We start from the raw sequence: 26,850 nt of genomic DNA on the forward strand, positions 1-26,850 counted from the left end.
ACAGAGCATCTTTTTCTTCCTCTGAAAAACTACAGATATGCTTAAATCTTCAATATAATACATTTTTAGTGCCTGCGGGTTCAGGTTTGTTTTCGGATCACCTTGTAGGCACAAGGAACCTGATTCAGTACAGTGACGTAGTAGAAAAAAAGCTCTGTATGCTTACTTACTTTTGTAGATAAATTCCATTATTAGTAGTATAGTTACTATTGCATTATAAATATTCAGGTTCCTGAGTTCAATAAAATAAAATGTGTATTTCTGCATGTCAAAGCATTCTCCAGGTGGCACTAGTCTACCCCAAACAAGCATCATCATTCAGGTTACTCCAACAATACATAACCTGTGATGCTCATGATGAATCCAAGATGCCTGATCACACAGTCTACTAGGGCACAGTGTGAAAACTTAACTTCAGAACTGAAGAAATCCAACTGCTGGGGGTCCCAATCCTTACCTCACAAGATGAGGGAGAACCGTGCTGAACTTTAAGCCAAAAGACTATCGAATTCAGTGTGACAGGAACGAAAGAAGCAAACTGGAGGGTCAAGAGGTGCCACTGACTGAAGGGAAGCAGATGCCTGGCAACAGGACTCCAACTAAGTGTTGATTAAAATTGCAACTTTTCAATTAGAAGGCGGCTGTTTGAAGTGATCAGAATAGTCTATTTAATTGTTTTCTGTCTCTGGAATCTCTGAAAAAGAAAAATAGCTAGCAGGAAAGTTAAGGCTTCAAACAAGGAGCCCAAAAGTTCAGAGAAATTTTTGCCTTTGATTTTTTTAGGCAACAAAATTTGCTTACCCTCCATTGCACTAGCATCATTACAGTGAATTAGAAATACTACTGACAGAGTAGCAATGGATCTCTACACAGAAATTAACATAGTGAGATTAACCAGTAATACCAATGAAGACAAGAAATGATTAAATGAAGGTAAAACCTGTAAGACAAGAGCCTAAAACAGGAGAAGGGGAAGGAAAGGGCCTGCATGTGAGAAATTGTTCTCATGGAAGTGTGAAAGCCAAAAAGCCTTGGAGAAGCTGACTCTACAATAAGTATTATCTTCTGATAACATTTCTTCTGATTGCTAACTTTTACCTTTTTCAATATGTGTGTAGTAACAGAATGAATACATATGCAGGAACCTGTATCTGAATTTGCCCACCAATTTCACAGTAAAAGGGCAAACAACAGAATCAGGACAAGACAAAAAAAAAAAAAGTGTAATGAAAGGGAAGTGGTGTATGTTTCAAACAATACTTGAAAACACTTTTAAAATGTCACTGGCTTTTGCCATGCAATTTATTCAACAGAAAGTTATTCATATTTATGAGGCTTTAAATTAGAGATATCATAAAAGGCCAAGTATTTTTTTTTCTTATCTCATTTTCTTAGATCTTGAACTATGGAACAGATGAAAATAAAGGTTTTTAGAAAACATAGCTCTCTATGCATCAATACCTCTATTCCAGACAGTCACATATCAAATGATATTACAAACAAGTATTATAATCAGTAACAGATCAGTCAACTATATTTATTTCAGAATTTCAATTCCAAGATTATCTGCTTCATATTGTATTTGGTAAAGCCTGAAACACAAGGCACATGAAGGGATCAAAGAGCGCAAAACAAAAAAAAACAACAACAACAAAAAACAGATAGGAGAGTGAAAATAACTATTATGAGCAAAATAAAACACTGTTACAAAAACCTGTTAGAGAGGGAATGAGAAAATGGTAGAGCAAAATTCTAATGAATAACATCATATTTGCTGCTACTTGTCTATTTCACAAGTAGAAACACAGCTTTGTTTTGGAGTACACTTCCCCTTTGAGGAAATACACCAATTTAAATTCTTATCACCCCAAGTAAATAGTCTAACCAAGAAAAAACACAATAGGTTTTTGTTCTTCTGTGTGGTGTTTTCTCTTTTTCCCCCCAAATCTCCCAACTGCAGGCAGTTCTCCAAATCCAGGCCAAATCCTACACATCTTTGATAGTTTTTATTCAATCCTTCTTTGGATGAACTCCTAATCAGCTTGTTAGTTCTCACCTCTGCCAATCCTTTTACCTCTCCCTCATTTCAGCTATGGTTTGCCTAAGGTTAACTTCAGGTGCAGATCTGGCTGTAAAAGCCACCTGAGCAGACTCCCACGCAGCACAGATGCTCCTCAGAAATGCATGCAGGTGAAATAGTCACCTACGCAGGGCCACGGTGCAGGGCTATGTTCCCTTAACAAATCCTTCAAAAGCACCTGGAAGATCTCCCCAGTCATCTTCCGTAACATTTCAGACCGAAGTCTCACAAGAGACTTCAGAATGTTAAAATATGCACCTAGATTGGTCAGATTAAAGCTGAAAATCTCTCTGACAACTGACTAGGCTGTTCTGTTGTCAATTACAATTAACTTGCTTGTTTGGGTAGATAAAACACCATGGCACATTCCCCAGTCTGCCATTTTATCTCTTTCCCCCGCCCCCCCCCCCCTTTTTTTTTTAAATGAAAGTTTATCAATCCCTGGAACCCAAACACAAGAGAGAGATCACAGAAAGCTCAGTGTTAGTTACATCAGTACAGAAACAGTTAAAAATGTGTATACGAATCGGTGATGCACTCAATTCAAATTGTTCAAAGTCATTTCTCAATTCATCAAGTAAAATAATCTTCAAATAAAAAAATAAAAAATAAAATAAAAAACAGCTTTTACACATCTGCAATCATTTCTGCTGAAGTCTGAAGCAATATACCTTTCCATTACATAGAAGGGTCTGAGAACACCAGCGCAAATTTAAAATCCTCACACAAACTTGTATTAAATACTGAGCTGTAGACGTTAGCAGATGTCTCCATCTAAGTTCTGTCCTTCTAATGATGAATTATGCTGCTTGCAACTGAAGATGTAAAGAGAGAAAAAGAAGACCAACTTCTCCTGTTTTATCTCATTAATTAACACTGTACAGTCAATACAGTTGGGGGGGATCCTGAAACCACCTGTGCTCACAACAACAGAATTCAAAACTGGTTCTTCAGATACACATTTCCACCAGTCCAACCAATTCGCAAAGTGTCTCTATCACATAAAACACTGCATTAAAATGTGTTTTCAAACTCATAACCTACTGCACTCTACAACAAAGGAGCACTTACTGCCATTGTCGTCAGAATCCTCACTGCTGCTAGGAAGCCGACGTCGTTTCATGATCTCCACGGGAAACAGCAGGCAGCCTGCAAAGCAATGAGACAGCACTTAACCCAGGATAATAATACACAGTCATCAAGTTGTGTTTCTGATGGCATTCAAGGATTTACAGCACACAAAGGAAAACAAACAACTTTAAACAGCATCTGAAATACGAACAGTGAGTACCTCAAGGCTGCTTAATTAGGCAGTTATCATACAAACAGGTGAACAAAACTGGAGGGTGTCATGAAAACCCCACCGACACTTTCACCTTAAAACAACAGCATGTTTTGTTCTCAGAAGCCTTAAAATCACTAAATATCTGCGGTAAATGAGCTTAACTACTCTACCCATTCTGACATTAGATTTGCAATACAATAACATTTTTACTGCTTCTGTAAATATTTACTTTGGCTAATATGCTTTTGGAACAATTTTATTCCCATGTAAAGTGCCAGATTTACGAAATCAAAGATTAAAGTCTTCCATTTGCATAAAAAAAAAAGAAACAGCAGCAGTAGCAAGCCAAGCTTTCCCAGATTAACTAGACATGCATCATCTATGCCCTAGAAGGCAGCACCTTTAATGTAAGACAGTTACTTCTTCCTGCAGGCACATTTCCACTGGCCTCCCTAAACACTTAACTGCTTTTCAGGAATCAGACCAACACTTGATTACACAGAAGCTCCTCCAAGCTGCCAGTGCTGATGAATTCTAGCAATATTGAGTTCAACTGCACACGAACCAGTGATGTAAAGGGTAAAAGTCCCTTATCTTTTTATCGGCTATTCACAGGTGTTGGTATTTTTGCATGTATTCCTTGCGGAATGAAACTAAATGCAGGAAAAAATAAGGTAGCTGTAAATAGCTAGTCAGCATTTATACATGAAAACTTACCAAAAAAAGTGTAAGTTGAAGAGCAGAAAAACCATGACAAGACAAGTGCAGAAAGGCACATCCACTCTAAGTTAAACTGACAAGAACTCTAGATAGCACATCAAATGCCCCCAGTCTTTGCTCACCACTTACCAATCGTGCTATCAATAAGGCCTGAGTGTTCTGCTAGCAGCAAAGCCCTACTACATGCCTTCAGGGTGCAGACTTGAAAATCAAGTGCCAAAATACCTTTGCTTCTAGGTGGGTGCAGAAAATCTAATCTCCTCGTTTTCGTGTGAGCTGGGATTTCCCAGAAACCTTTCAGCAAAATTCTTTTCATTGACCCCTTCAGTAAACTGTTAACTGCTTCTACTGTGTTCAATGAGAACATGACTCACGGTAGTAAACTTGACGAGAACACTTTCAACTTTTAAGAGTAATTCCCAAAGTGATAAGAAGAAAAGCCTAATCAAAGCCTGACTCTATTTCCAAAAATGAAAATCTTCTCTTCAAAAAGCAATCCATGTAAAAATAAGCATCCTTTGAGACAGAAAGTTCATTTTATCATCTCCAGGAGAGCATAAGCAACTGAACCTGAGACTCTGTTTTTCACTTCCAGCGAACTCTAGTGTGTTTTAAGAGCCCGAGTATTGCAAGATTCCTTCCTTTTTGACATTATCCATGCAAACTGGAGGAGGGAGGATGTCTCTCACACACAGTGTCTTTCCAGAGTAGGATTTACTACGGCTGCCATTGAAACATGTACCAGTTTTGGGCCGCAAACTTTGCTCGCTAAAGGTACACTGAATGGTTCATTTCACAAAGACCTGCTGTCGTCATTTCATGGAAGATCAGATATAATTTCTGATGCTGGAGAATAAGGATTTACAAGAGACCACCTCTTACAACGCAGAAAGAAATCTCTCTACAAGAACAGGTTTGACATGGACCAGGACTTTCTGTGCATGACAGACAGAAATGTTGCCAATTAAACACACACACCAGCCCAGACCATCAAAATCACCTGAACACAGTTCTGGTGTAAGTGTACTAGTTCCAGAGGCAAGTTTTCATGTGGTCAATATAAAAGACAAAAGGAAAAAGAACAACCTTCAGATCCAAAACAGGCTAAGACAAAACTGAAAAACAGACCAGTAGCTGCTATAAGGCCAAAACCCAGGGGTAAGTACCTGTTCCTTAAGGTACTTTTTCCAGTAGTTCACAGTACTTTTCCCGTAACTGAAACAAATATTAACAATACTGAAGAGCATACTCACTTAGTGTGGAAATACCTCCTAAAAACAAACTAAAGATAATACGGAAGAAAATAAAGAAAAATGAAGTTATCTCAGAAGCACAACCTGTATATTCCTGGTCAAAATCCTCACTTCTTGGTTCATTCCCACATGGTCTGAAAAGTATTACACACCCTAAAGCAAAATTACATTGCATATATACACTGAGACACTCTCATAAGCTTGAGATGAACAAGGAAATTTGAAATTCTGCCCCTCTGCATCTTTTCAGACAATTGTATTTTGAGTCCTTCTTCTCCTAACCATACTTCTGCAAATCCATAAAATAAAGGTCAGAAGCCTCTCTTTTGTACCACGTATCTTAAAAAAATATACATAATAATAATACACTTCTTTTTTATTGTTGTTTAAAGGAGAGAATGGTATTCACCCCTATCATTTGAAGCTCAGCTAGTCAGTCTCCAGCAGCTTTCCAGGAAGCAAGGGAAGGCAGAAGAGCAGCTACTTCCCCGAAGTACAGAACATCAGCTACGGCAGTTAGTTTACCTGTCCGCTCTAGTCAGGTTGCTGAAGTTGGCCACACCAAAAAGCCTGTCCCCTCAAAAATGACACTAAAGGAACTACACAATCCAGTGGAGCTTATGTGACATTCTTTTACAGATGCACATGAAAGAGGAGTTGTGATCCAGAGATCTCATGTTCCCTTTGAACCTCAGTTTACAGGGAGCTAAATCACCAAGTGGCACTTGGCTGCTTAGAGCAAGCATCAAACCTCATACGATTAACCCCTTAAAAGTTTTGTTACTAGAAGTGATAATCAGCCTTTTTGCTTCTAAACTATTTTTAAACCATTCCTTTTAAGCAACACCCACCAGATGTTCGCACCCAAAGTTCAGAATATATGTTATAAAGGTAACACTGGAACAGTCCATACGAATTACAGCCACACAACCTGAAATGCTGCTGCTCATAAGGGTACCACAGTGCCTCTGCTGCAAAGGCCATTGGTTTCTGTTAGTTAGCAGTGACCTCCAAGTCACACGAGGACTGCATTAAAAATAAACATGGATTACTGACGGTGGCGGCTAGGTGCAGACCTTCCCCGTTCAACCACACACACACAGCTTTTGCCAGCATGTTGAGAAGTTACTGGGAATTCAAGTAACATTTTTCTAACCTTGAAAAGAATAACTGTAGTAACTTATTCTTCATGGGACATCTGTAACTAAAAACAAGATCTTTTTATACTGAAAAAGGCAGAATGGGAAATCTGTCAAACTTTTCAGTAAACTGCTGATTTCATTCTCTTTCCTAATCTGGGACTTGCGTGCTACTTTTCTTTGAAATTCTCACCCTTTACAGTCGTGAAACTGCTGGTGTTTTTCACCTGACTATATTCTGACATGCACTTAACATACTCAGGTGTAAATATAGTGCATCTGATTCACCTCTGATCTCAATAAAACAATCTGAAACGGAAGCAGGTCAGCCGACTCCAACAGGTCAGAAGTAAAGGCAACTCCTCAGGGCTGACTGTAGCACACCGGGTTTAATGGTACAAATTGGCTATGATCATTATGCGTGCAAGCGAAGAGAATTCACATGTGAGCAGGATCACACAAAAAGGGTGAAACATTTCAGCCAAGCCTTAGACTCATTACAATAAAAACTATGCAGCGCAGCCTGTGACACTTGCAGGACAGGAAGGGACCACCCAGGCTACTGAGCTCAATTCCCCAAAATCGAAGGCAACCACATAATTGCTGTTTAGCCCAGGAGTTTCCACCAAACATTCGCTCCGTCCACACATGCCGCAGAACTGCTTCTAAACCCTCTTCTCAAAACAAGCACTTCTCTGAGGCAACAGCCAGCCACGCAGCGCCCCTGAACACTGCATCTTCGATCACTAACATGTTCGTTGCTGCTTTTCCCAAACCCACACACCAGCACCGCAAGGGCATTTGCCCATGCACTGTCCAACTGCAGAGTAAGCTGCAATGCAGTCCAGCAGCCCTAACCTAACGCAGGCTGCTGCACCACCCAAACCACACAGTCCCCAAGTTTGCAGTCACACACGTGAATTCCCAGTAACCCAGAGATTCCAGTGGGATAAGCAGAGTTGTTTCATACAAATAAGCAGACGCTCGTTGCCATTCCAAATAACAGAGAAGCCCTCAGATGGAGCCCTCTGGTGAGTATTTTTGCTCTGATTCTACCTCTACCTCTTACAGTGACACGAGGGAGCGCTCCCGACACAGCTCATGACAGCGCTCGCACAGGGCAAAGTTTGGATCTGCCTAAGAGGCCAGTTCTAATACGGCTGAGAGCCTTACTAACTTTTGTGTAATGTTTCGGTTTCACCTCCTGAAAAGATCATTGTTTCTTCCCTTCAAAACCATCCTTCCAGAGACCAGGCAATTGAGCAGAGCAACATCCAGCATGCTAGCAGTTATTTCTACTGAGAACTCTGCTATACTATTTATCCATTTACTGGGGGGAAAGTGGACTCTGGCAAATGCCAGCCTTCAAACACAGCTTTGCAGAAACAGCTGCGATTCCGCTGGCTATGTTACTACATCTCTGAGGGGGAACAGAGCATCTAAGAGCGCTTCACACCATCACACCATGGCAATAAATGATGCAGATGAGGCAGAGGCTGTGACTTTTTAGACACTGAGCACCCCTAGATGAGCTGGCACAGCAGGGCTGCACTGGTGAGGCCGGCACAGCTTGCAACGGGCTCTGCTGCACCGCCCCAGCAGCTGAAGGCACGATACTCCCCAGAGAGGTGGCACCAGTGGCTTTTTCCATCCTTGTTCATCACGCTAGCTCGGAGAGCTGAGCTCTGGGCTTCACCCATTGACTGGGTGAACACTTTGAGCATACAAAGCTAACTCTGGACTTACAGGTAAAATTGCTACTCAGCTCATGTTTAAGACAAGATTACAATACCTGAAATGTTTCCTCTGGTTACTGTATTTCAGAGAGAGCAATAAACCATTTTCAAGATGCCTGTAAAATGCTGTGCAAATGAAATGAGTAGATGATAATCCAAAATCAATATCAGCCCACAAAGTAACATTTGGATTTACATACCCCTGTGGAGGTGAGCCACAAACATCTAACTCTACACAAATAACCAGGAATACAAGCACTTCTGCTCACCTCCCAGCCATGGCTGGGAGTGCAGCGGGTTAGTGTCAGTGTCATGACCCAGTGCAGCAATGCTTTACCAGCACGCACTCCTCATTTCCTAGCTCAGCCAGAGATTGATTTAAAAGAACCAACAAGCAGCAGAAGCTACGCTGGATGGCAATACCAAAATGTTTCCCTTTCCCTTTTTTCCACCTACACTGAAGTATGGGGATGGCACAGGTACAAATAAATGAAATCTGAATCCTTTTCCCTAGCCTCCTGGGAAAAATCCAGACATTATCCCATATAAAACTGCAGATGTGCATCCACACACATATACACCCATATACTGCATATATATATATATACACACACACACACACACTTGCACGGAAGACACCACAGAACTTTTTATGCTTCTACTGAGCAGGCATGGACACCACAGACTTCTGTCACTCAGTTTGACCTCCAGTAGATATATGGTCAAAGAGAAAGATGTGAAGTGTGTCAAAGTCTTTGTCATGCCAATAATGAAACAGAATCACACTTTTTAAAATAACTACGTTTGAGAAAATCTACTTCCGCAGGTCAAAGGTTTTATTCAGCACAATTCTTACCAGAGTATCTTTAAGGGCTGTATAAACGTCTGGGTAGAAAGAGTCTGTAATTCAAACTCTGACAGACAATTAACTGTACCCATGTTAATGGGTGTCACTATAATAAATTACACTGAACAGCTGCAGAGACAGAATGGGAAGAAAGCTGAATTATGACAGATGCACAACCCGAAGACAAACTGAAAAACTGGCTTTTCCTGCAAGTAACCCACTAACTGCAACGACACTAATTATCTCCAGTACACAAGAGATCACTTCAGAATGCTTACTGTACACATGGAAGCATAACATGGCCTTAATCATACGGACAGTAGATGAAGACACTTGGTTTCTGCTACAGTTCTCTCCTAAATAGCTGGTTTATGGTAACACCTCAGTCTTCATCGACTGACACACGAGACAGGGAGAGAACAAAACTTTTTTCATCTATGCCTAGAAGAAAAAAACAGAGCTGCATCAAAAATAGGATATACTATTGAACTCCACCTAAAACTTTTTAATTCCTTTTCAGCACCAATAAAAGCTTTGATAGCAACAGTTTGTAGTCGCAAAGAAGAGTTCATGTTCCCAACTTACATGAAATACTACTGCACTATGTAGCACAGGCCATGGCACAAAAAGCCACAGACCTTAGATTTGAGAACAAAGTCCTCAAGCCTTGTAAAACAAAAGTAGTACGTTTCAAGGCCAAGAGTGTTCTCTACAAGGTCTATTTCTACTAATTTCAGCACACCTATTCAAAATGTAACAAGGAAAGGCAGAAGCACAAGTTGGATGTATTGGCACAAGACGTTTCAAAGATGCATGTGCTCATTTACGCACCTGTGCAAAGCCAGTTCATAACGTGACCTCAAGACCTGGCCAGGGGCAGCTTATTCCCAAACTCTGCTGGTGAATGTGACTGCTGGAAGCCTTGAGAAGCAGGCTCTGTGAATGAATGCAACCCACGCCGCACCCACCACAGTTTGTCTTTTCCACCTAGAAAAAGCTGGCAGCTTGGACAACTCCAGCTGAAAACAGCAGCGCCAAGAAGCAGGGCTAACCACAGGGAGAAAGCATTAGAGGAAACACTGGAAGTTTTTTTTACTCTGTGAATTGGGAATGAAACCAGAGAAGCTAGAAGGGAAATCTGCAGCTGTGAGGGGAAAGGGGGGTTTATTATTATTATTTTATTTTAAACATATGTATTACACAGAGCTCAAACACAGGAGTGAATGGTATCTGCAGCCAGAGGGAAAATCCTACCACTAAAACGTACAACCCTCGCTGTTTCAACAATATCCCACTGAGTGTGAGAAGCCTCTCGAAATAGAAGCATAACAAGCGTATTTTGGCGTAACTCGGAGGAAGGCTTTAGCTTTGCAAGCGTGGGCAGCCTTCGATTCCCTCAGCAGACAGCGCCCGCTTAGAAAGGAAATTATTCCCAATCACAGTACAACCTTTCTGTGAAGAGCAGAAAACGGGACTGCCGCGGAAGCACCCCCGCTGTAAAATTAAGATGTCACCCGGAACGCGCTGTTGAGCGGCGTGGTGCCTTCCCGCAGCCGGCAACCGCCGGAGGGGCAGGCGGCTGTCGGGACGCCCGCGGGCAGCCCGGCCACCGGCCGTTTGCAGGCTGCCGGGGCTGAGGGCGGCAACGCCGAATGAACGCGACCAGCCCGCGGCCGCCACCCGAGGGCACGCCGCGGGGAGCAGCTGCCCAGGGGCCGCCTCAGCCCGGGCCGCGCGCCGGCCGTTAACGGCCGCGCCCCGCGCTCCTCGCGACCCCGCCGGCTCCAGCGGGGAAAGGCGGCGGCACCCGGCTCCGCCTCCCGCCGGGGCAGCGGCACCGCCCCCGCCGCCCGCTCCCATTCGCAACGGCCCGGCCCGGCCCCCCCCTCCTCCTCCTCCTCCTGCCGCCGGCTCCCTCCGCCGCTCCTCCCCGCCGCCGGCCGCCACCAATCGGCTGGGCGCCGGCTGCAAATCAAACTTGGTGCCCCCGGCTCCGCGCCCTCTCCCCCGCAGCCCCGGCGCTGCCGAGCGCGGCCGAGGCGCCTTCCCCGCCTCCCCGCGGCGGGGGGGGCCGGGACGGCGGCACGGCGGCGGCTCGGGCTCCCTCTCCGTGCCCGTCTCTCCTCCCACTCCCAGACAGTTCTGGAAACTGTGTATCACCTCTTGTCACAGGGAGGCAGCCAGCAGGCGGTGCAAACAAACAAACACGCTGCGCCTCCGCCCTCCCCGAAATAACGAAAGCCCCGCGACGGAGTGGCAGCGAACTGGCGGACGCCGAGGGGCAAGGAAAAAAAGAAAAAAAAGTAAAAAAAAAAAAAAAAAAAAAAAAAAAAAAGGAGAGCCCCGCGAGCATCCCCTGCGCGGGCAAGGCGCGGCTTTGTCTCGTTGGGGCGAGGGGCGCAACCGCCGGAGCTGCCCCGCCTCGCGCCCAGCCAAGTTGGTGCGCTGCCCGCTGCTGCCCCGCCGCCACCCGCTCGCCGGCGGGACCCGCCCGGGGTGACCGAGCCGCCCCCGGCAGCCCGCACACGTGGGTGGGTGCCCGGCGCCTGCACCTGCTGCCCGCTGCCCCGGCTCGGCTGGGACCCGCACGCGTGCGGCCACCTGCCACCTGCGCCCCGCCGGGCGACTCGTGCTCGATTTCACCCCCGAGCAGTTTTTACGCTCTCGAAGCATTCTCCCTCTCTTCCCCCGAGCGAAGCCGAGCGCGGCCGGGGGGGCAGCCCCAGCGCCGAGCCGCAGCGGGCCCCCGCGCTCGCTGCTGCGGGGCGTGCGGGGGCCGCGGTGACAGGCGCTGCCGGCAGCTCCCCCGCCCCTCGCCGCGCACCGTGCCGCTGCCATCTGCCCGCCGACCGGCTCCGGCGCTCCCCGCCGCCCGCGGGGGGCCGCGCACGCCGGCGCCCCGAGGCTTCCCCCGGCGCCCCCGCAGCGCCGCCCGCCCGCACCGTGCCCGCGGCCCGGCAGCCCCCCTCTCGCCGTCCCCTCCCGGCTCGCAGCGCCCCGGCCCGGCACAAGTTGGTGGTGGGATAGCAGAGCCGCCGCTCGGCCGCCTCCCTCCCCTCGCCCCGCGCCGAGCCGCGCGGCTCTTGGCGCCATGTTAATGACGTACTCGCTTATTTCCACTAGGCAGCGACCTTCGGCACCGAGCTGCTCTCCCGCCGCCTGCGGAGCGGCGAGGAAAAAGCCATCAAAGATGGCTGAGCCGGCGGCTCCCCCGGCTGGCGCGGGGCTGCGGGCACGGTTACCTGCTGGCGGCGGCGGCGGCGGGGCGGCGGCGGCGAGGGCGGCTGGCGCGGCGCGGCCGGGCTCCCCCTGCGCGGAGGGCTCGGGGCCGCCTCATGAGTTCGGCGCGGCGCCGGCAGCGGGCGCGGAGAGCGGCTCCCGCGCCGCACGGGCACACGCACACACACACACACACACACACACAGAGCCGGGCACACCGCGCGCACACACACACACACACACACACACACACAGAGGCTCCCTCTGACTGACGTTTGTACTGGGTACGGAGGGAGGACTCCGCGCATCAAACTCGTTTCTGGGTCACTGCTGCCACAGGGGGGAGCTGCTTTAATCCCCTGCCAAAACGGGAAGGCGAGGGAGGGAAGGGGGAAGCCAGCGCCGCGCACCGCCGCCGGGGGGAGGCGGCCCCGGCCCCGGCCCCGGCGAGCCGCCGTTAACTCTTGGCGGGCCTCGCCTCAGCGCCCCTGCCCCGGGGGAGCCGGCACGGCACGGCTGGGCCCGGCCCGGCTCCGGCAGCACCCGGCCCGCGGCGCCCCAAGTCGTTGCCCCTTTGCCCTGCGCTCCATGGCGCGGGCACGGAGGCGCCGAGAGTTGCAGGAGGCGGCCGCAGGCAGGGCGAGGAGAGAAGTGCGGGCTGCCGCTGCTCAGCCCGCACCGCCAGCCCCAACTCGGCTACTTGGGACCGCCACGAAGAGCTAAGAGCGTCCTGCATCCTCCTAGCGGGAAACGAAATGACCTGAAGTCGGCACCACATTGCACGCTGCGATTTGCTGTTCTCCCTGCGAGGTGCCCTGCCTCACGCCGCGCACCTGTGCTCCCCCGAACTCCCTGTGAAGGAAGTTCCCCCTGCGCCGAGCAACACCCGGCACGGAGCCCAGCCAACACGATCGCAGCCGCGGAATTAGGGCGATCCGTGGAAAGTAATCCCCATAGTATGCAAATACAAATTAACGCAGCCCCCACAGCGAGGTTCCGCTGCCAAGGAATCGCACCTCAGTTCAACAGAGGAATTCGGTCGTTACTCATCCGTGCACAGCGAGCCGCTTATCCTGCCATCTCCCCCACCCACCTACCCCTAATGAACGTGCGCCTATTTCTGCACATCCTGAAAAGTTGGAGATCACAAAAAAAGCATTTCCCTCCCTCAAGATATTTTTTTCACTATGAAAATAAGATAATTATACTGCTTTTCAGTATAGCCTGAAGCATCATCAGATTTTAAAGCGGGAACTAAGACTTCAATTCCCCTTGTTTTCACCCACATTGACACTTAAAAAATTAATATGTATATATATACTCTGTTCTCTCACACTGAACTTGGTGTCCAGCCCTGTGAAGACACCTAAGGGACTATTTGTGCACATCAGCAGTCTAACCAGAAGTACCTCCACAGATATCACTCATATTTGCAAGGATCCGGGCCTTAGCGTTTGCCGTCCATGGTGCCGTGATCACCCGTGCAACATACCAGATCTCACCAGCTGGTGCTCTGCCCACCAATTCTCAGGATGACACTCCTGTCACCCATCAGCTTTCCCCCAGGATTCCAAAAACCTACCTCAAGTGCTACTTCTCAATGCTGCCAAGGGAGTCAAAGACTGGAGACTTTGTTGATCTGTAGTATTTAAGGAGTGCGTGCCTGCTGCTGTGCTATACTACGGTACAAACCCCCTAAAGGATTAGATGAGTGGTTTTTCACTCAGTGGTTGGCAGGCCCCTTGGGAGCTCAGCTATTGCCACTTGGTATTTACTACACAGAGTTATGCACCCCTACTGGATGAATATGAGTTTTGTTTGTTTGTTTTTAAGAGGTTCACCCATTGCAAAGGAGCAAAAAATCACTGGAAATGCTGTTTGTCCCACCTTGCTGAATTCTTTCCAAGAAAGTTCAGAGCTGGCTTTTGAGAAAAACCTTAAACATGAATGGCCTCTAATTTCTTCAGAGGAATGATAAAAACTTTTCTGTCTCAAGCTCCTTGGATTTGAGACAGTATTTCTGTTTTCCTCCGATTGGTTTTCCTTTGCATATACAGCCAAGTTTAAGTTAAGTCTTCTATTTTATGAAACATTTCTCTTGGAAGTCATGCAAGGCCATACATGTAGGAGCAGAACATGAATGTCTGCAGAATGGTGGGCTGTGTTTTAGAATGTAGCCGCTAAAAATCTTTTCTGCGGCTCACCAAATGTGAGCCTTCCTCACTGTAAACCCAGCGAGTCCAGCCTTTATGAGGAAGGTAACACAACTGGTAGACGCGTGCTTTTTTGCCTCTGCATATGGTATCACTGAGACTGTTCTGGGTTAACATACTCCTAAATCTAAAAAGAAATACTGAAAAAATATAGAGTTTGTAACTAGAATAATATTTTGGAAATTAGTACAAAACATGTTACAATGAAGAAGTGGCATCCTGTGCCATGTTAAAACTACACATATAAAGTTTCATACCAACATAGCTATGGTCAAACAGAAAAGCATGTAACAGAGCATACCAGGGTAAGCCACCAGCATCATTAAAAAAAAATAAAAAAATCAACACTCAAAAAAGGGAACTACATAGCCTGCATTGAGACATTCACTTCAGAAACAGCTTTTGTGGCTTTAGACACTTGATTCCTGCCTGAGGATGGCAGACACCAGAAGGAACTGCATGAATGATCCTCACCTGCTTCTCAACAAAATCTGTGTCCAGCTCAACTTGCCAGGGCAGGCAAGCTGCCTAATATAAACAGAGAAGGATGGTAAAAGCAAGCCACTTGGGCAAAGAAAGAATTCCTAATTCTTCAAGCATCTGACCACAATCTGACTCCAAAGATCAGGAACTAAAAAAGGAGAGACAACCTCAGAATAGTTTTCTGCTACCTCTACTGGCTACATTTCAAAAGGGGTAAAATCCTGCTGGAGGTAGAGTCAGTAGAAGTTTTACCATGGACATTAATGGGGCCAGAATTTCAGCCTTCATCTCTAATCTGTTCTAATGAAATCTCATACATTTCTTAGACCCTGTGCCTCGCTCGGTCATCTTTGTATCAGTATTAATACTCATTCCAGGAGCATTCAGAGCATAAGGATCAGGCTCGGAGTTAGGCATCATCCTAACACACAGGACTGCTGGTCCCTTCTCCATGTTGTTTTACCAGGTATAGTTGCTCCTTATTAAATTTTAATTTTTTTGATTGCTTATATAGTTTCTTAAGTTTTCCCTCTTGACTGTTATTTCTGGGCAGATGCACAAAGCCAAGGAACGAACATGTGGCTGGCTTTTCAGCACCTTCTTGCAGGCTTTAGTGGAAATCTATTGCTGCAGCAGTATCTGCTACAATGTTTTCACTTTTTTTTTTTTTTAAATTTGATAATACCAGTTACTCCTTTTATGTTTGCAATCTTTTTCAGTAATCCTTGCAGAGTCTCATCCTACATGAAGGCAGAGCTAATGAACTCAAGTTTCTCCCCGCTATTAAGCTTAGCCCTAGTATCACTTGGAACTCACACCTGTTCTTTTGTTCCTTTAGCCCCGATTTTTAAGGATTTCCATTTTCGCCTTCTTGCTTTGCAACATTAGAAACCTGAACGGAAGAACACAACATGGATCCAAACCAACAGTGTCAATATTTTAACTTGCATTTAATCCTCAAGACAGCTTTCACAACTCCTGTGAGAGAAGCATACGTTGCAGAGAGGTAAGACATGCACAGCTGGGCCAAACCCTGCTCAGGTCCATTCTGTCTGTACTTGGCCTACACACATAAACAATGGAAAAAAATCGATTTTGACTCATGCACATGTAAATCTCTATCACTTACAAATTTCTTATGTACAATATTCTCAACCACTGCAGAAATAAAACTTGCTCACATGGCTTATGTATGTACTACAGAGAAACACAATTGCCCCAGTTTTGTCTAATTCAAACACATCATTTATGGCAACATGGCATCTGACCACCACACAAAATCATCCACAAAAATTAATTTTTGCTCTCGCTTTTTTTTCCTTCTTCATAACTACAGGAGCTGACTTTGGGTGTGTCTGGATTAGAAAGATGAGAAAGACTAGACTCGGGTAGCATGTTATTTCCTTTTACTCTGAAGCTGAGGTTTACGGCTACCGTCACTGCAGATTCAGAGGCCACACTCCAAAGATGTGCTTTTTCCAGCACTCACAAGCCTCATTCTTGTGGTTTACAGTTCCTTGTTTTATTGGAATGTAGCTGTTGGGAGAGGTGACTAGCTGTGTGTGTAAGACCCCGTAAGTACAAGCAGTGCTGTTAAGGGATAAGGAGGGGAAGGGATGAAAGATGAGTTTTCAGAACTCAACTTTCTATTTAACATGTTATCAGGCAGGGTGCTTGCAACTGAGAGACTAGAGTAGTCTTTTTAACGACAAAACTTGAGAAGTAGAGATAACGTTTATTTTATGTGTGGGTAAGCAGGGGCATACAACGGTTAAATCACTTACACAAGTCACATGTTAAGTCAGCATTAAAACCAAGAATAGAAACCAAAAGTCATGCCTCCCAGTCTAAAGCTTCTAATGATTAAACTACATCCTTTCCTTTGGCCTGCTATATAGCACCTAACAGAGTACAAAGTATACCTCCATGACATTTTGACGTAGATATCTTAAAATATTTTTTGCAAATCAAACATGGTCATTGCACAGATATGCAACTATTCACATTGTGCGTTCATCTCAAAGTGAGGTGGGAACAGGCACCCCCAAAACATACTGAATTCCAAAATGGAAAAGTACAGCTACTGAAATCAAGTGCTTCTAAATTACTCTAATTGAGAAGTGGAAGCTGACGGAAAACCAGTAGAACAAGAACCTCAAGGGAACAACTATAAGCAGGCACTTAACTTGTGAGTCTGAGAGTTAAGCGGGATCGAGTTGATGCATCACCTTTAAGGTAAACAACACAATTTTGTACATGATGAGAGAAGTAATTAGCAGCCCAGGTAATGCCCTCAGTACAGGAAGAATGGATTGTGAAAACCTCAGGCAAATGACAGTTCAGTAGCTACAGATCAAATCTCAGTTAAAGTATATACACGTGCCTACCTGGCAGCTCATCAAGCAACATTACACTGTCTAATCTAAATGAACTTCAGCTTCGATATTAAATTGTGTTTGTGCAGGCAGAAATCACCTAGTGAAAGAAAGGCACTGTGAGAAGACGCGTAGAAGAGTTCAAAGGAATCTGATTACAGATTTTCTGATTGCAGTGTTTCCTGATAACTGGTTGCTAGAAGCAGAGTTGTGGTACCAATTCATTGGGGAAGTACTACAAAATCCGCCCCCCCCCCCAGTAACAACCTAGCAGCAAAATTACTTTAAAAAAAAAAAAGTGACAACTTCAACTCTGGATCCTAAGAGTTAGAAAAAGATTAAACGAAAAAAAATAATTAAAACCAACTGTTGAAATTGCTCCAAGCAGCTTATGATAACATTTCTGGAAAGACTAGAAACCTTGGAAGGAGCCTCCCATGTGGTCCTTTTGGGTTCCACTTAGTATTTATGGAATTGCTTCAGCATTACTTCTACTTGTGCTCTCTCCTCAGACAACCTCCTCCAAATGCTATGATTCTCTGTTCAAGGAGTTTAGAGCTCACTCCAGACCATGAGAACTGAGGTCTTCCACAAGGCCTGAGAGATTATACAGCCTCCACAGCAGAAAACTGACCTAAAACAATTAGGCATAAGTTATAATGCAGAGGATGTATTCTGTCTATCCTTAGTAGGTGCATCTACCTCTTCTCACTTTACCAGCTTATCAGCCTCCCTGCTTGAAACCAATCCCCCACAGGGTATGTCAATCACAATTTTGACTAAAGTTATATTTTCTCCCTACATAGTTAGGGATCCACTGATTTCAGTGCTTTCAGTTGCAGTAGTCCTGAAACCTACTTCGGGTATTAGTAACTTTATCTGTATAGGACACAGATAGAAGGTAACAAGGGTGTAAAGCAGCCATTACTTCTAAATAAAGAAAATGCTAGTCAAACAAACAGGCAACTGTTGTTTACTTCAGCTATTTTCCTCCACCAGCAATATGTTTTAGAAGTCATTCAGTGTTTAACACAGAAAAAATGACTGAGAGAACTAAAGTAAATGTCCTTTTTTTTTTTTGTGGCAATGTTGCTTGCTGAATTTTTCCACAAGTTTCACTGCTTAAGTAAGAAAAAAAAAATTAGTAAGTCTTAATCAGCATAAATGTAATAAAACCTGCCACATATACTTCCATTTCACTATTGAAATATTCAGAGGTCCAACACTACCAAACAGGACTGGGAATAGGAGGCTCAAGGTATCCAGGACGAAAGAACCCTTGCACAACATGGGAGGTTGAGTCCAGCTCTAACCTCCCTCCCTCCCTCCCTCCCCCACCTCTCTCAAAAAAAAAAAAAAAAAAGAAAAAAAAGGAGTGGGAGGAGGTATTGGGCTAAACATGGCAGTTCATCTTGTATATCAGTGGGCCACAAACTCGCAGCGAATGGCCCTTCCTGACACTCTTTATCTGGTTTGCATACCCAAACAACACAGTCCACGTTGTTATGCTTCCACTTTGCTAAGAGCTTATCATAAATACATACTCAGTGTAAAAAATAAATATTAAAAAAACACAAACATAAGAAAACCCACATTACCTTATCAGATGCAGAAAATTACTATCTGTTGTATCTGTTTTGCAAATAAAGATATTGAGACATAATGGCAAAGAGATACAAATGAAAATGGTCTCTGGCAAAGCAGAGACTCAGTGTCATGACTCAGCCCTAACATTTTACAATAGTGTAATCCTTCAGTGCTATTTGAAGCATACACACTACAAAAGGTCAACTCTTGTTACCAGTGCATTTGCACACTGGATGTGTCTAAAACCAAATTTCTGCGTCCGACTCCAGAAAAGCAACAAGAGTGGTAGGTGGTGGCAGTGTGTATACATAGAGATGTTCAGAGGAAGAACCTCAACCAGCTGCGCAGTAAATTTTCAGTGCACGTAATGCAGACGCTCAGGATATAAACAGCCCGAGTCATCTGATACCATTCACAACAGTAATTCTGAAGTTACATTTTTTTAAAAATGGACAAAGGAGTTTATTGCTTATTTAGAAGTTAAGCTTCTTTGCTACTGTTCAAAGCTGCAACTGCCACAAATATATTTAACTAAGCACACAGTGAAGAATGAAGAAAACTTGGGAATCAAATCATTACTCCGGCTCTGTGAACTTTGCTTCACTAAGCAAAAAAAAAAAAAAAAAAAAAAAAAAAAACCTGCAGCAAACAAAATAGTCTCTGACCTTCCAGAACAACATTAAAAAAAAAAAAAGAAAGCCTGATCTGCTTATGTGGGCAGATTTTGGCACAGGGTAAACATCTATGTTTGCTCCTCAAATTGCATAAGCCACAAAAGAATCTCTCTCTCTCTCTTCTCTCTCCCTTTTATCCAGGACATGCTTTTAAAGCATTGCACTTTTATTTTTCTTTGACAATCTGAGGCAGGTTACTTTCTCCACATGGAAGTGCAAGCTCTGGCGCAAAGTAACCACGCCAACTGCTTGTAATCTGGTATCTCTGAGGGAGGAATGGCCACATCCTGCAGCAAGAGCACGTACCCTTACGTAACCACCAAAACCGCAGCTCTAGCCTACTTGGCTTCTCAAATATTCAGCCAACCATAGCAGCATCTCTGCCCTCGGCCAAAGCTAAAGGTGAGCCCACAGTATCTCAGATCTCTTCTGGAAACGGGCCCAACTACTTAAGGGAGCCAGGCAAAGCCTTCAGCCACAGCACGCAAAGGGAAAAGCGTTTACAGAAGATAAGTTAAGGAAAACTGGAAAGAATGCCAGCCCCAGAGCGGACAGTCACATGCCAGAGTACAGCTTGTACTGGCACTCCGGTGTAGTGCTTTGGATCAATAACAGCTGTAATAAAGCACATATTGACTGATAGGCTGCACAGATGCACAGAGAGAGCAAAGGACTTTTTTTGCTCTCCCACATGCTGACGCTGGAGCCTCGAGCAATGATCTGGCTCTACCTTTGTGTGTTTATTTTTATTTCATACTTTTCAAAAAGCTGCTTCTGTGGGCTCTTTAGGGTCTCTCTCCCCCCCCCTCCATTTTAAGGAATTTAAGCACCTTTCATGACTGCCTTAAAAAAATGCTACAAGTATTGTGCACTCAGTAGTGCCTGACACACGCCTCAGATATCATCCTTAGCTTGTTTGCAAGGGTTTGATTTCAGTGAGGAAAATCAGTGACAGCAAAAACATCCCAAACCTCGTAAAACATAATGAAAGACCAAGATCACCAGCTGGGCAAGCCCTGGCATTTCTTGCGAGCAGAACAGGTAGGTATTGAAAATGTGTACATCTGCCACACGCTGTCCCCGGGGAGGAAGCCCCATTAACCAAGTAAGCAGGGTAACCTTCAGAAAGTAATCAACATCAGCTGTTTTAAATCCTTTAAAGGTGTCGAAGATATCGATACACAAAATTCTATATTTTTCCATTAAAAAAAAAAGAAAAAAGAAAAGAAATAGACCACTAAAATCAGGCCACAACATACACACACTTATTTTATACAGGTATTGTAAAGTCAGGAACTCTACGAGCCCAGCTAAGGGAAGACAACACTGACATTTGTCTTAGTTTTAAAACACCTTCTGTGTACCTACAACCATTGAAAGCAAAAGCATGAGTTGAAATTCTCTCTTCCCTGGGAATGAACACTTGTGCCACTAACTATCAGAAGCTAGGATTTCTCCCTCCCTATAAGCCTAGGTCTTACAATCAGAGAATTCTACACAGCCCTTCCTATTTAAACTTTATGATACTTTCTAATAAACTGAAGCATCAAACACAACACATTGTACTCAGTTTGAAGATCATCTCAACCTGAACATCAAACAAGGAATTAGTTGACAGCTTAAAAGATGCATGTTATCTCTAGCATATGCACCAAATTAAATCATACTTAGCAGGTGTCTACTACACTAACCCTGTTTACATTCCATAGCACAAAACAGGCACGTTCAACTCTGAAAACTTAAGCCAGGACTGAGAGCATTAAGCACAAGAAAAGCCAAAAATGTGCTGAGTTACTGAGACGAGGTTCAAAGGATTCTGATGTCCAAGGCTACAAACGTAGCTCAGATAATTCCTGCTCCTCTGCCTAGCTCTGGAATAGCCGGAGCTTACTTAGCACGATTGCAACATTCCTTGACAATCTGCAGCTCTCAGTTTTTGGCATCATCTGAACTGCTTCAGTCTGCATAACAAGGTCACGGCTTCGGCCTCAGCCCAGTGAAGCCAGATGGGATGGTCTAGGGCTACCTACTGGTTAGGTGCTTCCACTTTCTGCAAGGCCGATTTCGCAACGCCACGCTGCAGAGCCAAATGGCCTGCTTTTTCTCATCCAGCTTCATGACTCTTACGTGCTTTTTGCACGGTGTCTCAGCTTTAATAAAAGGAACTGAGAGCACACAACTTGGCCCGAGTTTGGGGCTAAGTCATTATATACCATATCTTTGTGCTTACTAATCTTGTTCCAACTACTTCTTTCGTTTTGTTTTTAAACTGCAGGAAAAAATACCTTAATGCTTGCCTTTTTTCTTTTTTTTCTTTTTTTTTTTTTTTTTTTTTTAAGGTAACAACAGTATTATTTTAGGTCTGAGACTTGCAGAGGACTTTTGCTAGATCTGCTATAGACAAAGGACACTATCTAAATATCTTAAATTTTTCATATTTTTAACTTCTATTAATAATACCACTACGGTCATCTTACAATTCCCTAAAAAGTTCTGGTTTTTGTAAGTCTCAACACTTAGCTTGCAAAAACAAAAAAAATAACATTTTTAAGAGATGAAGTTCATAGGTGCATTACACTGCTCTACAGTGACACCAAGTCCCATGAATTTCCACAGGAAAAAACTTTTGCAAGTGAAGTTGCAATATTTTTTTCCTGTGTACGAAGGTTACGTCACTGTTATCTCTTGCATACAGACGACACTAATAACGGTGTTGCCTGGACTTCAGCTAAATTATCAGTTTCTTTTAAGTAGCTGGAGGGGAGAAAGACAGCAAGAATTCTGCCCAGGAAACTAGGAAGGCTTGGTCTTGACTCTGTTTTTAAGATCCCTTCGGTTTAGCCTCTACACTTTATTCTACAGGTTTTCATACACAAAAAGATTGCTTATTTGTATATGCAGACCCAGTATCTGCATATGCAGCCACCCAAACTGGTGGCAATATGTGGGCCTAGCACCTGCCCACACGAAAGCTGTCTCAGGGCAAGTTCTAGCTGTTCAGCCCAAGCAGTGTAAGTGGTCTCCACCCTTTAAGAGACCGCTCTTCCCCTTTGGTGAAAATATGTATTTTAACCCTGAAGTCACCAGTACTCCAGGTGAATCCTCCATGCCTATGCAGAGGCACCCTCTAAAGTTAAAGACTATCTACCCATCCCGCAGGACCCTGTCCACCAGGTAGCAGCTAAATGCTCTGGTCCCATTTGTGACCTGAAGCTATGAACCAAATACAGGCAGTGCCAAGAGCATTCTAAGATTTCTACACTAAAACCTGATGACTTCATTTTAACAGGTAAAACATGATGAGCTCCACCAACTGCTGAGGCATTTAGAGATCACCAGTCCCACAGAGAAAACACTAGTAAATTGTTTATCGCTGATTTATACAGAGATGTAGGACTTGGTATGCCTTACTACTGAACCCACAAATAGATTTCTGTCACTTTGTGCTTGTTTAATTAATTTCTTATATTAAACAAATTAAACTGAAGGATACAGTGAGTCCTGTGGGGCAACCAATAGCTATGTCACCAGCAGTTTGCTTCTTTTCCATTCGGAGAAGCCCTCTCAGTTTTCTTTTACTGACAAAGGATCATAAAAGGGTGAAAGCCGTGATCTCACTAGCACAGAGAAAATCAAGGCAGACTTCTGTTACATTGGGATTAGTGAGATAATTCAAGAGAAGAATTTCATAAGCAAGTTCCTGAGTGAAAAGGAGCCCAAATTTTGGGGGATCTTCAGACAGAACACCCCAACTCAGCTTTTCTTTGTGAGAGGACCAGAAGAAGCCCACGGCCAGGCATAAAGCATAGGAATATTTGTAAATTCATTCTGAACTTCGTATGTGCCACCTTCTAGAAAAGGATGATTTATAAAAACTAACACTTAAATGTGTTTTAACATATCAGATCAACACTAATGACTAATCTTTACTGATTTGCTATATTTATATAGAATGTCATTTGAGGCAATTGCAAGCTTGTATTAAATAATTTTTTGGATAAAGCTATTCTACTAATATATTTCCTTCTTGTATAAAATAATACAAAAGATCTGAGTGTTGATGTTTCAAGAGGTTAAAAAATAGAAATGTTATTTTTACTTAAAGAATAAAAAAAAAAAGTGTCCAGTCTACAACTTCCTTGCGAGGGGGAGTGGAAAGGCAGGTGACCTATTCTCCGTTATCACCCGTGACAGGACCCGCGGGAACAGTGTTAAGCTGAGGCAGGGGAAGTTTAGGCTGGACATCAGGAAGAGGTTCTTCACCGAAAGGGTGGCTGCACACTGGAACAGGCTCTCCAGTGAAGTAGTCACTGCACCAAGCCTGTCTGAATTTAAGAAGCAATTGGACTGTGTACTTAGTCACATGGTCTAAACTTTTGGGCAGACCTGTGCAGTGCCAGGAGTTGGACTCGATGATCCTTATGGGTCCCTTCCAACTCAGGATATTCTACGATTCTATGATTCTATAGTATTTTCAATATTATACAGGCTGTTATGAAGTTAACTCCATCCCAGCCAGAGTCAGTATATCCACAAACACTGTTTTATACACATTTAGGTCCAGAGACATCAACTGGATTATTGCCATATATAAAATTAGACGTAAGCCTTTGTCAAACTGGGTGTTTATACACCTGAGGCAGTTAACAATTTACTGTGGGTTTTCTTGCTTACTTGTCTTGTTTAAAAGATTCTTTTTTAATTTTTAACTATTTTTTAAAAGAAAGTAATGTAACAACGATTCCTAATGTTATGGAAATTGTTCTTCTTTAGTTACTATTTCTTGATAGGTGTTCAGTCCTTACAGAGTGTTATCCCTACTGCGTGTGCATATACCTTCTTGGTCTTACAAGCAACAGAACGTATAGATGAAATATTTCCACTATAAAATGCATACCCATTTTTGTTTACTAAAAAACCCCACAGATATATCCTAATTATGCGAAATCATCTTGTAATAAACTTCTGATATTTTTGGAGCTCTATTTAATTTTTCTGTTTCATAAGAGTACAAAGAATTTAAGCATCATATCTTCCTCTTATACCAAAAAAAGAAAAAAAAAATGAAACATATATAAAGGGCAATTCTATAGCTATTTTGTGGTAAATGATAAACCACGAAGCGTCCCTTAGTGGATGTGCAGAATGTATAATCCAGAGTCTGGCATGTCCTCACTTCCTGACACTTTTCCTTTTTCATCTATGTAAGGACTGCTGACTGCTACATTTCATGTAGACACGCAACCTTATTCTTCACTGCTTTAGGTGCCAGACTTGGGAATGAATAATTATTCTGTTCTAGTATTACAGTAGCAGTTCTGAAAGGAAAAATGCATGAAATATAAAAGTTGAAGGTTAATGCCTCTCCCTATCTTCTTTACCCTGATTTCACAACGTAAAAATTAGAATCTTCTTGGTATACTCCATGAAATGTTAAATTTGCCCCATGATAGAAGGTCAAAAGTATTTCTTCCATTTTCATTGATGCCAGCATTCATAGCCAAAATTAAAGGTCAAACGAATCAAACAACTTGCATCCCATGCAACTAAAAAGAAAATGGAACGTAAGTTAATAGCCAGAACATTTGAACTCCTTCACTCCAGGTCTCCCTGACCCTTGTAGTGTTTTTACCTGTATGTTCAAATCTGTGCAATGATTACACTAAACAGCCCTTTTTGAATGAAAAGAAAGTCATCTGATCAACAGCAAAGCTCCAAATATCTAAAGAAGAAAAAACTGACTTAAAGAGCAGAAATCAACTACACAAATTTTCCAGCTAAAGGCATTAGCTTGAACCCAGAATCTGATGAACTACCCCTTCCTGTAATAGCTAACTAAAGTACCACAGCATTTTGCTAATATATTTCTAATCTGCATGGTTGAAATAAATAGCACTTTTCAAAGCATCTCTGCACCAGAAATCACAGGCTAGATCTAGCTGCCAAAACACTAATGATATGTTCCCTCAAAGGTTGCTCTGCCTCAGACAATATAAAGTTTCCACAGCAAAATTGTCTGCCACTAATTGAGGGGAATCTGTCTTTGCATTCATTTTGATGCTTATTTCCTCTTTTGTTGTTCCTCCTGGAAATACCTTCATGTTGTTTCCGTTCCTGGCAGCTGATCCTCCCAGCAGCTGAAACAACAGCAAGAGACAGGAGTCCCTCAGACTTCACTGGCCATGCAAAAGCATCACACTGCTGGTCCCCTGGTTACTAAATGGGGCATGGTTAGCTGAGCAAGAGCACCCTCTTTCTGAGGGGATTTTTGTGCCAGGGAGCCTTGCTGGTTTTCAGAGTGGGTGAGTATCCTGTGACTGAATGAGATTTGGACTTTTGCAGCCAGCTCTGTGTTATAAACACATCGCAGTCTGAAACAGCTGTCTAGACATTCATCAAGCTGTTGGGTTTCAGCCCTCCATATTTGGTCTTCCTGTCTTTAGGCTTGCTTGGTTTGGACAGGCTAAGTATTATCCTTCCTTTGACATCCTTGATACATTTCCAGAGCACTAGTGCACTCTCAGTCACTCTTTCAGGAGACTCCCTAGTCTAACTGCTGTTCTGAATCAACCAGTACCTCAGGACACTGATTTTCAGCTTATTTCTTCAGGGGCACATGGCTACAGAGGCAAACCAAACCTTAACTGCATGCAACTTCATATTTGTAAACCTCCATTGTCAGGAAGCACAAGCAGTTTGTAGCTTTAGGTTTAAAAATGTCTTATATACTAAATACACCCGTGTACATACCCACCTGATTCTCTAAATAGTCTATAGAGTGTCCAAGACTAAAGGTTAAAGTCCTCCAGGAAGTATACTGTTCTCCCTATTCTACTCAAAGCTTCTTCTCTGAAGCAGAAGGCCCACAAACACCAGCTTTTCCTTACTTCTCAGTAACCATATGGGTTTTTTCCATTCCAAGTCCCTCCAAACACGTCTAGCAAAAGACCTCTACGACCAGATTTCTTTTTGTGGTATTTCACAGATCAGCTTTGAAGTTCCTTCTTCTACCAGGTAAGCTTACACCTGCTGACTTGGCAGAATGGACTTTCTTTTCTGGTCACCACTTCTACCCCCTCTGTTAAAGAGAACACCTATTCAAATGTCAGCGACTTATACTAGACCAGGCTCCTAATAAACAAAATCCAATGTAGAGACTGTTGCATCTTTTTTTCTTCCACTCCCAGGAATCATTTCTGTAGGGAAGGCCAATCACTACTCTCAAGTAACATAGCTACA

General features: G+C 43.8%; 1 protein-coding gene and 1 long non-coding RNA gene across 9 annotated transcripts in view; one reads left to right on the plus strand and one right to left on the minus strand.

Annotated features, from left to right (window-relative positions):
• Positions 1–26,850, minus strand: part of JADE1 (jade family PHD finger 1) — a 107,192-nt gene that overhangs the window by 30,636 nt on the left and 49,706 nt on the right. For 2 of the 8 annotated variants that reach the window (XM_040557007.1, XM_040557004.1), the window contains exon 2: positions 3,152–3,229. In XM_040557007.1, coding sequence (XP_040412941.1) covers positions 3,152–3,203 — 52 coding nt within the window. In that variant the 5' untranslated portion in view covers positions 3,204–3,229. The other 6 variants (XM_040557003.1, XM_040557002.1, XM_040557009.1 and 3 more) reach the window with 6 other exon arrangements.
• Positions 3,152–7,266, plus strand: LOC121070216. Its single transcript, XR_005819950.1, has 2 exons — positions 3,152–3,363; positions 5,731–7,266. It is a non-coding gene; the product is annotated as an uncharacterized LOC121070216 (long non-coding RNA).

The sequence above is a fragment of the Cygnus olor genome, chromosome 4 (genome assembly GCF_009769625.2).
Source record: "Cygnus olor isolate bCygOlo1 chromosome 4, bCygOlo1.pri.v2, whole genome shotgun sequence".
NCBI classification, from domain to species: Eukaryota; Metazoa; Chordata; class Aves; order Anseriformes; family Anatidae; genus Cygnus; species Cygnus olor.